Genomic DNA, 13,814 nt, shown 5'->3' on the forward strand with positions numbered 1-13,814 from the left:
GAAGAAACCCTTCATTATCAATTTTAAATGCGGCAAACTGGCTGTTGTATGTTAAATAAAACGTGCCTATTAAAAAGAGTACATGCTGAGGTTTAGTCACTATCTGATTAAGCCTCATTTTCGAGCCCATAAGCAATAAATGCTCAATTATGTTCTAGTTATTGTATTTTAATTTGTGAAGAACTGACACTGAACAGGAAAGTTATGCCAACTTGGTAATTTATAGGAGAAGTAGTTTTGTGCATCTCTTCCTAGCGGCGCGCGGCGGGTTTTTGTTAATGGATCGCCTTTGTTTCTTTGGGCAGCAATGCTCCGCTTCCTCAGCCAGTGAAGCAGCCAGGCTCCCTTTTTTACTGTAAATAATTCCCAAACAGCTGGGAGAAGAAGCTTGAGTGGTTGTACACGGGGGTTTTCTGTTGCCTTTTTTTAATTAATTGCAGATCAATGATGGTTTTGGTACAGGAGTAGATTTTTAGTCTGTTTTGAGGAGTATATGTAATTCATATTGTAAAAACTGTCAAAGGTGAAAGGTTTTTTATGGGGGAACTGATTGTTCCCTGCATTGTGGCAGTAGTGATTTAGATGTGGAGTATGCTTCTAGTCCCCTTCATGCATTTCCTTGTAAAATTGATTCTGTGGTGTTATACAGGCCTCAGTGCAACACATTTATAACTGACCTAGTTAATGTTAGTAGTCTTTTATATAATGCCTTCTAGTCTGGCTAAGTATTGTAGTGCCCTGAACACTTGTGCAGCCGGAAGAAATCTTGTTGTCAACGAGTCTTTGGTTGTGTGGGCGCCCTCAGTATTGCACAGGTCTCTCTAAATTTATCCACATCTTGGAAGGAATTCCAGTTCCTCCGGTTTCTGATCTAAACACACTCATGAGCCTATACCCAGGTCTTTAGTATAAATAGCTAATTCCTTCATGAGATAGGTCTGCTCTGATGTATATTTGTGTAATATTTATAGGAAAAGTGTGGATAGGACTCCCTGCAGCGTAGAAGGAAGGAGGAAGCACAGTCATCATGATGGCAGATGATGTAGGACACAAGTCTGAAGAAGCCAGGTTTCCTTAGCTCTTCTGCTTGTAGAGCTGCTTGTTTTGATGCTGTTTTTGTTTTCCCTCCTACCAGGACTATATGCAGAATGTTCACGGGAAAGAAATCGACTTGCTGAGAACTACTGTGAAAGTTCCGGGAAAGAGGCCACCCCGAGCTACGTCAGCGTGCGCGCCCATTTCTAGTCCCAAAACGAACGGTCTCTCCAAGGACATGAGCAGTTTACACATCTCGGCGAATTCAGGTAAGCCACTACCATGCTGGGCAAAAGAAGGAAGGGCTTCATTGCCCAGTGTGCATATAATTCACATGTAGCCTTAGGATGGGAGCGACACCCTGGAATACTTCACAGATCCAAGTAACAATTGACAGGTAAACACATAAGTGCTCTCTCACTAGTGATCTGTCTTCTATGAGAGATTGTTAATCTCTGCATGCCTTTCAATATTCATCTTTTATTCCTGCATATTTGCCAAAAATATACAGCCCAATTTCATGGAAGCTACACTTGTGAACAACCGTTTTTGACTCACTACAGCTCTGTGAGGTCCACTGCTTTGCAAAAACAGGAGACGTAATGTTTGAAGAGGCTCTTTTTGGTTTGCTGTTGGGATCCACAGCAATTGATTCTAGTTTTCCAGGGATGTGTAATTTTGGACTTTACAGCAGGCAGATACTTTTGTAGAAAGCTATTTTGGTTCATTTATGGAGGTAGTTTAGAGCTCTTTGTTAGCTTTAAGCATTGATTTATTGTTCATGGAAGTACTTGTCCATTCAGCTAAATGGCTTTTAAAACTTGCAAGAAAAACATTTAAGACGAGTTATCTTGTAAAATGCACAGCTTATACCAAACTCATTGTATAGTGTTGGTATGGTAGTTTAATTGGCATGTTTGGGATGACACTCATAAATCACTGGGTGCTTTTTCCAGTTATGATTCATGTAGACATCTCCAGCACAAGCTGACCAAACCATCCAAATACAGTTTTGTCCGTGTGCAGTAGGCACCATGCAGGTAGGACCAGTATAAAGCTCTGTAAGCAGTCATAAGAAGTAACTCGGCTTACTTGTTTTATTCAGCTGTCTTCGCCTGAATAGTAGCAGTTATGCTGTAAGTCAAGATGCAATTCCATGCGTTTTCGTGATGTGCATTTTGCCGTGTTAGGGGAAGAGGAGTATTTTCCTTCTGACTTCAGATGCTGTTGAATGAGACAAATATTAAAAAAAAAAAAAAAAAAAAAAAAGCTTTGAGGCTTTACAGTGGTGCCGTTGAGAAGATGTCCCTGCAGATACTACATGCCACACAGGGCTGTTTATTAGTTTGGCTGGGGACCTGAACTGTCTGAAGCTGTGATTTCATCAGTCTTTTTCAAGTTGTAACCTACCCCTCGAGAGTCACAGAGCTGCCATTGTCACTGGAAGAGCTCATAGGAGACAATTATTCATGGTTGGGTTGTTTTTTCCATTTTGTCATTTAATTTAGATGATTGGGTTGGAGGGGGGGGAATATTTTTATTTTCCGCTATATCCCATAATTTAGATAAGTGATGACTGAGTCAATAGATCTGAGGAAAGACATCCAAATAAGAGATTTCTGGTTAAAAAATTGGACACCCTGAAACAGGCAAAAATTATTTGATTGCTTCAGACCAGTAAATTTTGCAAAGACACATTATTGTGAGATATGCGCAAATACGATGCTTGCAGCATGCAGTTTCTGTGGTTTGCTATATGCAAGTAGAAGACTGATGAAAAATGCAATGTTCATTTTGCTTCAGGACTCTACATACGTAATGCTTTCTTTATAAGAAACTGCTCAGTAGGCCACTGTGTCTGGCAATAGGGTTGTCCGGTATAGATGTGTCCTGGCTACCCTGAGGTTTCACTTTACAGCAGTTGCTTTACAAGGGAAGTGCTGAAGTTGGAAAATGGTTTTGCTTTTAGTTTATGTTTTTTGAAGAATGTGGTGGGAAGAGTTGGACCTTCTTTCTTTCTTTTGTTCCTGTCATTTAGTTTGAAAATGACTTATTTGTTGGTGATGTCCCATGCCACTGCTCAATCTACTTGTGGGAGATTTTTTTTTTTTTAATAACTGTTGCCCTCCAAATGTAAAGACTGCATCCAAGCCAAGCTGAACCTGATTTTTCAAATCCCTACTCCCTTGAAGAGTACCTTAATTTCCCCTGTCAAAAATTTGGAAGACTACAGTGGTCTTTCTTTAACTAACAGAAATGCCTTGATCTGCTTGTCTTTCCATGGCTTGCTTCCCAGAGATGAAGCAATCATTGATCTCTTAATTATGTTACCCCTGTCACTGGTTGGAAGTGTAACTGTTATAAAGCATTGCCACAGCTTAGAGTGGGGAGCAGGTGAAAATGGGACAGACTAAACAGAGCTAACCTCTATGTGACAGCAGTCAAGCCTGTACCATGGCCCTATATCATTACCTGCTGCTTCATGTCGAGTTTGGGTGTCAGGGGATATTGCAGAGAGAGGGTTAAGGTTTTAGTGTGAGACAAAGGTCAGGTAAGATGCACACCTGTCTGAGATTATATTTCACATAATATTTTTCCTAATGGCCCTTGCTTCTGAAATTTGGATCAGTGCATGTAATGAATGCGTCAGCAGCAGCGATGCCTGTTCTTCGGGGTTTTTCCTTCTCTAGGTGGATTTGCTGCATCACTCCAAAACTTCACACTTCTCAAGGCTTCCTTCATTCAATCTTTCTTAGGCTAAAAGCCACCTTTGGGGTCTGACTATTGCATTTCTGGGCAGAGTGATCATCATCGGACAGAAAGGAGCTTTTCTAAGAAAGCCAAGTAATGTTTTCCAAGCTGTACTGAAATCAGCCAACACCAAGTCTCTGGGTAATGTTCTTCACGTGGAGGGCAGCAGCTCCTGTTGTGTTGCGGATGCAGAGGTCTTCCCTGCTCAGCCCTGCGGTGTCAGGGGACTTCTGCTCTCTGTGCAGCTGTCAGGCGACTGCAGATGTCTGCAAATCCTCCCTTGTTATGTCCACGTCACTGTCTCGCAGCTTGCTTCGCCGCGGTGTTGACAAAATGGTGTCTTCATCTTGAGTGACACCTAAAAATTGATGACAGAACTGAAGTTGTCTGGTGCTGCTTTTTTTCTCCTGGGAGGTTTCCCAGATCTGCTGTGTGGAGGAGGTGTGGACTGAGCACAGGAGGGATCAGCACTTGCCTTTTTCTTCGTAGGTTTGCAAAGATACCAGCTCTTCCCTAGGACTGTGCTTTTCTTTTTATTACCCTCAAGTTTTTGCCATCATAGACTTGATATGTGCAGTAGAGTAATATTCTCTACGCTTAAAAATTAGGACAGTTCTTCATTTAATTGTTTGGTGTGATCAGGAACTGCTTATTTTCCTTCAGCTGTTATGTAATTGTACACATAAAAGCTATGATCGGAAAAGACGACCAGTAGTCAATTAAGAAAGGTCGCACTTAAGATTGCCCCTGGAAATTGAATTCATCGTCATGGCTTAGACACTGTGATAGCTCAGGCCCTCAGGCCCACTCCGATTGCTTCAAGAGCTTGAAGATTTTGGAGCTTGTTTACAAAGGTTTCTCTGAAATTACCTATTTTCCACTCAGCACGTCCCTAGAAATGGCTGCACTTGTTTTTGCTTCAAATGTCCAAAAAAAAAAAAAGAAGAAAAAACAAAACAAAAAAAAGCCAGTGCATCATTTTACTGTTGAAATAGGCAAAAGGACTTACAAATTGCAAAGGATCAATGGTTTATAAAATGCTATAAAGATGTCCCTTAAATAAGAGCTTCAGTGCCAACTTTAAAAACAACTACAGGTATTTGATGCCACCTCTGATGGTTAAAATGTAATCCTCAGTTGCATATTTATAGACAGCCTGGGTGAAAGACCGTATAACTGGTAAGTTTGAAGCCCAGGACTGCTGGATAGATAACTGCTTCTTTGTCTCTTAGTTGAATTTGGAAAATTGAAAAGCCCCTTGTCCCTGGGCAAGTCGTCATACCTGTGGACTTTTAAATAATCAATATTGGGGTAGGTGGGATGTTTCTGATTTTGTTGAAAAATAATCTACAAGTGTGTTCTCTTTATGTTAACTACCACGCTGTTGGATCTCAGGCCTGGCTGCCATATGTAATTTTACAGTAGAAGTAGGAGGAGGAACCAGGCTGATAAGGGAGATGTGACAAACTCGAGAGCTGCATGTTCAATTTTCTAGTGAGGTGATTCATAATGGCCAAGCAGTAAGCAGAAATTTTATCCCTTGGGTCTATTTAACATAGACGTCACATACAGAAGGTAAAGTTTCAACACCTTCCATTCCTAGCCCCTTGAGTTGGTTTTGCTCTGTGGCACTTTTCCTGCTCAGGGCAAGACTGTTTTTCCTCATTCTTAAGGACCAGGATAAAAACAGGCAGCCACAGAGGATAACTGTGAGACCAGTTGAGTTCCAGCTGCAGAATACAGTGGCAGCTCCCCCCAGCCAGCGCACCTGTGAACGGGCTGCTGCCCTGTCCTCCGTGCTCTCCAGAGGATGCTCCATCCTCCTGGACTTTGGAGCAGGAGCAGGTCCCAGGTTCAATTACTGCCAGCTTGGGTTAGATTTGAAATAGCGACCCAAAGGTGAACTCCATATTCCTCAAAAACGTCTCCCAGGAGTCATTTATTTCTCCTCTCCAAACAACCCAAAGGCTGAGCTGCAGCAAAAGTCACTGATGTAGAAAGTTCACATCTAAAAATAGCTTATGGTGGAGAGACAAATTGTTTCCTGATTAGCACTTCATTTAAATAATTTGGGGCTATTAAATTTAGTTTCAATAGTGAATGTACAGTATGTGAAGCATCCTACAATGTGATAGCTCCATAGCCATCATTAAGTATGCTAAAGGTTGTTATCTACTAACTGCATGTGACACTTCAGACGTTATAAAAATGTGAAGATGCTGTTCTTACAAATGTGAGTTTTCTGTCTGTTATTAATTGTGATCATCTATCAATTATATGCTGTGGTTATTAAGCAATCTTATTTTACACTGAAACACTTAGAACGAAGCTGAGCTATTGCAGACTGCCTTCCGGATGTTGCTTTTAAAAGTCAGAGAATTACTAGTGTTGTGTGTTTTTTATTTTTTATTTTTTAATGAGACTGGCCTAGCCATTTTTTGCAAAGTTTTGCATTGCTAGACCTGGAGAGCTCAATAGCCTATGAAGTGTAGCATGTTCATGCCAGAAAGCAGATGTAAAACCTTGGCATTGCTCTGTGATGATGCCTCATGGAGTCAAGTCTTAGTCCAAAATCTACTGAATTGTTCGATCTTTTCATAGTCATTTCAGTGATCTCTTTTGAACCGAAGACTACTGAGAGAATTGAGATGTTATGGTCAGACTAATAATTAGTGAAAACATGTAGCAAGGCAAGAGCTTGCAGGCAATTTCTCCCAAGCCCTGTTGGGCAGACCCCTGTTGGTCTTGGGTGCGATGGTGAATACTTGTCTAACTGGATCATGAATCTTCCGAGCTCTTTTTCCTTAGGTGCCTTGAGGTTTTGTACTTACGCAGTGCATAATCTCAGATTTGGCAATGCCAGTTTTTGATAGAGTTCTCCAGGGGCTATAGGTCGTCAGTATTTTGTCTGAATTACGTAATCAAGTGTAGTGTATGGGTTGTCTGGAGTTAATACACAACATTTTCAGCCGTTTAACTTGAGCCTGAGTTTTACTCTTGTAGTACAGATCGCAAATGCAAGTTTGGGACTTATTTTTGCCATTAATCACCCAAGTCAATTTTCCATTTGGTTGGGTTTGCTGTTAGTGTGGTGATATACAGCCACGGTAAGCAAAAGGAGAAGTTGTCAGTTTGCACCCTTTAAAGGGAGAGAAAAAAATAAGCCTAGTTTTAAGTGTATTGGAGCCTTCCCTTTCATCCTGCTAGAGAGGGATCCCTCAAGGTCATCTCTTCCAATCGCTTCCCGTTGCTGTTTGCCCTCTCCATCACTAGGGAGAAGTCAACTTTCGCCTGCAGTGCCCAGCATTTTTTCCTATTAGGTAAAAAGGAAGTAGGGAAAATAATAGCATTAACAAAGTACCTATTTGATTTTAAAACAGTTTGCTAAATCTCAAATACGCATTTGCTCTGATTTCGGCTTTCTTTCTCGGCAAATGGTGCCACTCTAACGGCAATCAACCTCCAACCAAGAGCACAAACATGCCCTGAACCTTCACGGAGACGAAGGTGGATGCCAGCCAAGCCAGAGCCATTTGCTGTCAAGACAGGAGCCTGACCCCTGGTTTTCAGGCCTCAATGGCAGCCCCAATAAAATCCATGCAAGGGCTCATGTGGCCAAGGTTGATGCTTGAGCCTTGCCATGCTGACTCCTTGCATGTTGAGACCTTCTGCAGAAGTGCTCGTTCCCCCCAGTGATTTCAAAATATTAGAGCCATCAGGAGGGTTGGTGCTGATTGACCAAAAGGGGAGGAATGGGGGGGGGGGGGGGATGTGTTTCAAGTGTGGAGCTGCCATTAACATCTAAAGTCCCAGCCATGCTGTTTTCCTCCACACTCCAGCAATCAGGACATCCAGCAAACCCATAAAAAACCAAACTAATAGCATGAATATTCAGTGACCTAGAATACTAATTATTGTCATGAATATTAATGTGATCGGACTTGCTTTTTTCCTCTTCTTTCTCTCTGGCTCTTTTTTTTTTTTTTTTTTTTTTTTTTTCCTCCTCTCTCCCCCTTTCCACTCAGCCAGCTCTAAAGATGGACCATAATGAGAGCATTTAAGAGAGAGAGCGCTCTCCGCCGTGACAGGGACCGGGGTAATAAGGAGAGCTTGATTAACGCGGTGCACTTGGGGGAGAGATGAGAAGATTCACGTGGGCCTGTTGTGGGGGAGGCAATGAGGCACCGGCGGCTGTGTTGCTGCTCCCTCAGATTAATGAGGCCTAAGAGTGCATTAGGAACAGTGACAAAGGTTTGATCTAATGGGCTCAGTCATTTTTCCTTTGAGTGACAGACGCACAGAAGTAATTGGCTGTGCAGAATGGCAGCTCATTGGCAGTACTTAAGGATACATTATCCCCGTTGTGTGGCCCGCAGAGGCTGTTTATCAAAACTGCTCACACTGCAGACATGCATTCGCTTAGCGGCTGTTACAGTGGCAATAGCTATTAAAAAAAAAAAGGGAAAAAAAAGGCAAGGGGAAGTAGTAGTAGTGATATCACATTCGTATCTATTGTCTCTTTCTCACCTCCCCAAAAAACTTTCTTTGTTTCAATTGCTCCGGAAGATCTTGGGATAGCAGCTCTTGGGATGCCCTCTTGCATCCCGGAGAGGCCCTTGGCTGCAGCTCTCCAGGTTTGGGGAGGCTCGAGGGCTCCCAGATTTGCTCTGATCCATTTTTGCCAGCTTGGATGTACATCCAGGGCACAGGTGAGCCCACCCCCAACCCCTTCGCAATTTCATATTAGTAATTTCCACAGATAGTATTAGTGGAAACATTTTAGAGTTTTGCCTCAGGGCCTTACACATGCTTTGCTTTATATGAAGGCAGCATAATGCCGCTGAATTAGTGCGTTTTGCGTTACTTTTGCAAGGTTAAATTTGTGATTGTTAACAGGATTTGTGACCAAATACCAGCAATAAAAAGTAATGTCTTTTGCCAATATGAAATGGTTGTTTCTAGGTCTTAAAGCTACAGTGTTTTAAGAAAGTGGTAACCTGAAGCAGGATTTGCCCAGAAAGTGAAGCATATCTTATTTATCTAAACCGTTATGTAGTAAAATACTGCAAAAATTAGTATCATGCCTGATGGTAATTTCATAGGCAAACTTGCTCAGAAGCATGCTTTAACGCCAGAAGAATAAAAACTGCTAAAACCTGGAGCCATAGCGTTTGGTGAAGATCTTCAGTTTAACCTTCTGTTAGAAGAGATGTCTTCTCTGACGCCTGGACTTTCCACCACGTTCGCTCTGCTGGTTGGGCACGCTCTGAAAATAATAGCAGTTCTCGTTATACTCCCAGCACGGCTTCCCTCACTGCCGGGCTGTTTCTTGGCGTTGCCTTGTTTGTTCATTAGTACTGACCCCTCTCGCTTTGGACGCTGCTAATCACACCGGGCTCTCGGTGGCTGCGCTGTCAGGCTGTGAGATGGAAGGGCTTTCTGCATAAATAGCTGCTCATCTTTGGGAGAGGCATTTGGAAGAGAAATCGTTTGGAAAAGTCTTAAAAAATAAAACCCACATGCAAGTCGTTTGCTACAGTATTGACAAATGGGTGTTAACGTATTGAAGGAGAGTCTCAAGTAGACCCAGTGAGGGTGCGTTTGAGAGGTGCCGTTGTCTTGCTCTTTCCCGTTCCCATCTGTGAATCTCTGCAGGTTATGTTAGGTCCTCGATAAGGCTGAGGCAGAAATGCTGTGTTTTCCCCCACCAATATGCCTTTCACAAACTCAACTGATAGCTGGCCTGACAGTGTTCATACTGATGAGCACCTTCTTTTCCAACCTGACCCCCTTGACTGAGAAAAACAAGATGCTGTCTGGCAAATAAATAGCATTTGAACTAGCCGGGCATGAACCAGCTCTGGAGTTGACAAGGAAAGGGAAGATGTATCTTCAAAAGCCTGATGTTGAGTTCGGAGGAAGCAGCTGATAGAGCCTGGAAGAGGCATTCCCCCCATTTTTTTTTTTTCTCAGCTGAAGCAGGAGCTGCTCCAACTTTCATATTAATAGGTAGAGCAGAAGGCAGTGAAGGCAAAAAGCAGCACTGCTTAAATGGTTAGCTACTTGTTATAAAAGTTACGCCCACCAAAAAACTTTTGCAAAACTCTTGGAGTTATTTCATGAGGGTGACATGGAATTGAAGCTAGGGGAGAGAAAACTTATTCTATTTTTGCAACTAACAAAGTGGCCTCTTTCTTGCACCCCAGTGCTGGAGGAAGCTTCAGAGAGCGATGTTGGGTATGGTTAGAGACCAGCAGACCAACTGCCAATCCAATCTACTTGACGGTGCCTTTTACTGAATTAGAGGGCATTTCAAGAATACGCAGTATTCTTGCAGCGTAAATTCACCCAACATGATTTGAAACAATTAACCCTCTGATATAAGGAGTCAGGATTTCCTGACCTGCAGCTCTAATGTATTTTTCATTAGTTCTAACAGCTGGTGAGCTGAGCCCTCTGGCCTTCAGAGGTTTATTTCTTTTTGGAAGAGAAACTCATAGCGAGCATGAAGAGCGTCGCACAAATAAAACATGGTTATAGTGCAGGCATAGAAATGGGCTATAGTTGATCTGATTCAGTCTTCTCTGCTTCTGTGTGGTCATTCACTGGGGGTCTCCCACACAGCTGCTTCATGAAGAAAAATAGAGTTCTTCACACATCCTGCATCATCCGTTTATATCAAACATATACTGAGTATATTAGCTGTATTTCTGAACAAAGCCTTCCTCAGCTAAATGATTTGTTTTGGGGTTGGTGGGAAAGCACCAATGTGTGTGCAGCTGTGAATGAAGACTACTTGCATACACTGAAGTCGCTTGTGTCTCGCTTTTTATGGTACAGTTGTGAATTATACTCATTCTGCATTTGTAATTGGTGGGCGGCATAGTTGGTGAAGGCTTAAAGTGATGTGTCCATTAAAATAACCTGCGCTGCCCAGTGATGATTCACTGCGAGATTTTTGTTAAGTTGAAATACAGCAGAAGAGGAGACACTAAAGTGCTGTCCACCATCATGTTTCATTACAACAGCAACCCAACAAGGACCCTGCGTGGTTTGTTTTTGTTAGGTGCCTTGCTGAGTGCATGTAAGGCAACATTTATTATGAACCATATTTATGGTATATCTTAGTAATTTTTTTCTAACATACAGCACCTTTGTTTCTTGGTTAGGTTGGCACCTAACAGCTTCCTTGGTCACGTGTTCGTATAAATCTCTAGTTATTTTCACAGTGTTTCTAATTATTGTAATCAGACTTTGCCTTAATAGTCTGTTTTGTAAAGCAGAAGCGGTAGTTGAGCTGTGTACCGAGAGCCAAAGTGAGTCCTCTGTGCACAGGCAAACAAGATACACGGTCTGCCTCCGGTGTGCAGTTGTTTCCATCAGCCTCTTAATATGTGCACGCACATCCAGGCACGCTCACCCTCTTCGGCTTAATTCCTCTTATGTTGAGTCCCTTATCTTGACTTGCTCTTTGCTGTTTGAGGCTTTTTATGCTGAATAGATGGGTAAATAAATTGGACTGTGGATGAGAGTGTTCACTTTTCTCGAAGGCACTTCTGTTAAACGTTGCCCGAACCTGGAAATTACTGTGAAGAATCTTAATTTGGATGGGTTTTATAGAGCTTAATTGTTTGAACGTTTTGTAAGCTCACCCGTAACGGGGTATTTTATAATATCAGAGAAGATAGTTTTAATAAAGCTGTCCAGAGCTAGAAAGAGGAACTCTTCCTTTGATGCCCTTTCGGTAGATGAAAACACTTTTGTTCAATAGGAGACCAGCATCTTTTTTTGCTCATTTGAGACCAGTTCTGGCAACATACTGATATTCATTCAAATATAAATGCCGTAGTTACTTTGAAATGCAAATTGTTTAAAGAAAAATAGCATATGGTAGAAGTAAGTACCTTTTCAAATCAGCTCCTACACTTTAGGGATGTGAGTACAGCTAAAATTATTCTTTGGAAAGAATCTGGAGCCTTTGACACATTGAAGCTTGAACTAATCAAGGCTTCCCAGTAAGCATATACACATATCCATATCAAGGAAACAGTGCTGAGAATACATGGATTAGCATAGTAATTTAACTGCCCCCTGCTAATCAACTTAAGCAACCAGCTGATGCATATATGATGTATTTGAAGAAGCCTCTTTCAGAGCTGCAGAATGGACCAGGTAGCTCACCATGTATTTCACGTTAGTGCTGATACCTGAATGTATGTAGCATATATGTGTGTGTACATATTTCTCTCCATATGTTTGTGTGTGTGTATAGGAGGGGACAACAGATGCCAAATGCATCAAGATCTTGCCTGAAGAACCCTGACATGCAAATGTTTAATGCTATGTCTTCCTCAATATATATGATTTACTTCTCAATGAGATAATGTGTTCCCCCCACCACCAAAAATGTAGTATTTAAAGGAAGATTATTTCTTGGAGGTGGAGATTGGGATTTGCCTTTTGTACAAGGCAAAAAAAAATATATATAGGACTGTGTTGTAGCTTTGTGCAGCATATGAAGTAAACCGGTTGAATTTCAGTAGTTCTCATTTTGATGGGGCAGCATTATTGCAGACTGGTGCTGCAAAATACTTGTTCTGAGCACGCTGGAATCAGTTGGTTTAAGAAGTGAAAAAAATAGCAATGGATTGAGAAATGATATGTCTTAAATAAGATTCTAACTCATAAGGTGGGCTAAGAGCTGAATGTATTGGTGGAGCGAATGACATTGCAGTCTTGTTTTGTGTGAGTGGGCCCTTCAGGTCTACCTAAGGATCCTTTATAGCCCAGAGTGGGGAAGGTGGAGTTTGGTCTTGAATAAATGTTATCACAAGAGATAAAGGGACAAATTGGTAGCAGCGCTGCTGGACTGTGGCAACTGTGGCAGCAGGAAAGGCAGCTGGATTGGGTTGCATCGTAGATTAGCAAAGTACAAAAGATAGGGACTTGGCCACTATTGTTTGCTAATACTCCATAGCTTTCACAAATGTGAAGTGAAAGAAAAATTCCTATTTGGTTTGCAGAATAAGTCACTTCCTCAGTAGATGAAAGTAATGTCTTAACCTTGGTTGTGGAGTTGCGGAAGGTGACATTAGAGTGCAGACTAAAGGTTTTGGTGCTGGTGGAATGGCAGAAAATCTGGTTTTATGCCAGGTATCCTTTCTAAAGCTTTGCTTTTGCATGATGGTTAGGAAGCAACACGATACTTGTGTTCAAAAATCAGTGAATTAGGCAGAAGATGCCAACACAAGTATTGCCTCTCTCTGCAGTTCAGCCACCCAGCACAGACTGATGGGGATGTGTCACCCAGGCCGAGGCATCCAGTAATTGTTTTCCGTTTTGCCATGATGTCGAGGGAATCTCAGCTCCATCTCAGCTTTCACACACCCGTTTTCTCCTTCATGATCTTTGTTGCGGAGATGCTCTTGCAAGAATTCATCAAATGCAGCTTCCCATTTTCCTAGGTGCCGAATGAAAGATAGCTACAGGCTAAAAGTGCGCTTTTGTGGCATTGCTCTTCAGTCCAGCAGGGTAGATGCTATTTGTCAGGCACTTGGAGGGGAGGAGGGGGTTGTTTCCCGATGGGGAACCTAATTGTTTGTGAAAAATAAGTTGTTTCCAAAGCCATTTGCCAGTAATAGGCCACAGATGCTGCAAAAGATGCTGTAGCAAAAACCAAACAAGGCAAAAAGTTTGGATTAACCTGCCACCTAATTGTCACCTGTAAACCTTGGTTGGCAAACTTAGTTACGTTGGTTGAAAAGTTAAAGGCTAATAAATTAACAGCAAGGTCAGAAAAAAAGGAACACTTCTGTGAGGCCATGTATTACGTAACTGTGTATGTGTTTGTGTGTGTAGCTTTTGAGCTTTAAAAGTTTCTTTACTTTGAAGAAAAATGAGAGGAAGGGGACAAAAAGGAGGCATTTTAATCATCCACAGAATGCTAGGAATGCTGGTTGGAATGCTGTTCTGGAGATCATCTAGATAACCCACTCGATCCTCCTGCTTGAAGCAGGCCTGTCAGCAGT

The 13,814-nt window shown here is 42.0% G+C and overlaps 1 protein-coding gene across 1 annotated transcript in view; it reads left to right on the top strand.

The window, feature by feature from the left end:
- AGAP1 (ArfGAP with GTPase domain, ankyrin repeat and PH domain 1) overlaps positions 1-13,814 on the top strand; it is a 254,411-nt gene that overhangs the window by 144,739 nt on the left and 95,858 nt on the right. Inside the window, exon 11 of the mRNA XM_088523675.1 lies at positions 1,136-1,304. Within this exon, the coding sequence (XP_088379801.1) occupies positions 1,136-1,304 (169 nt within the window). The remainder of the gene's footprint in view (positions 1-1,135; positions 1,305-13,814) is intronic.

Source organism: Tinamus guttatus, unplaced genomic scaffold, assembly GCF_059628265.1.
Source record: "Tinamus guttatus ecotype Peru unplaced genomic scaffold, ASM5962826v1 Tinamus_guttatus_pri_ptg000197l, whole genome shotgun sequence".
NCBI classification, from domain to species: Eukaryota; Metazoa; Chordata; class Aves; order Tinamiformes; family Tinamidae; genus Tinamus; species Tinamus guttatus.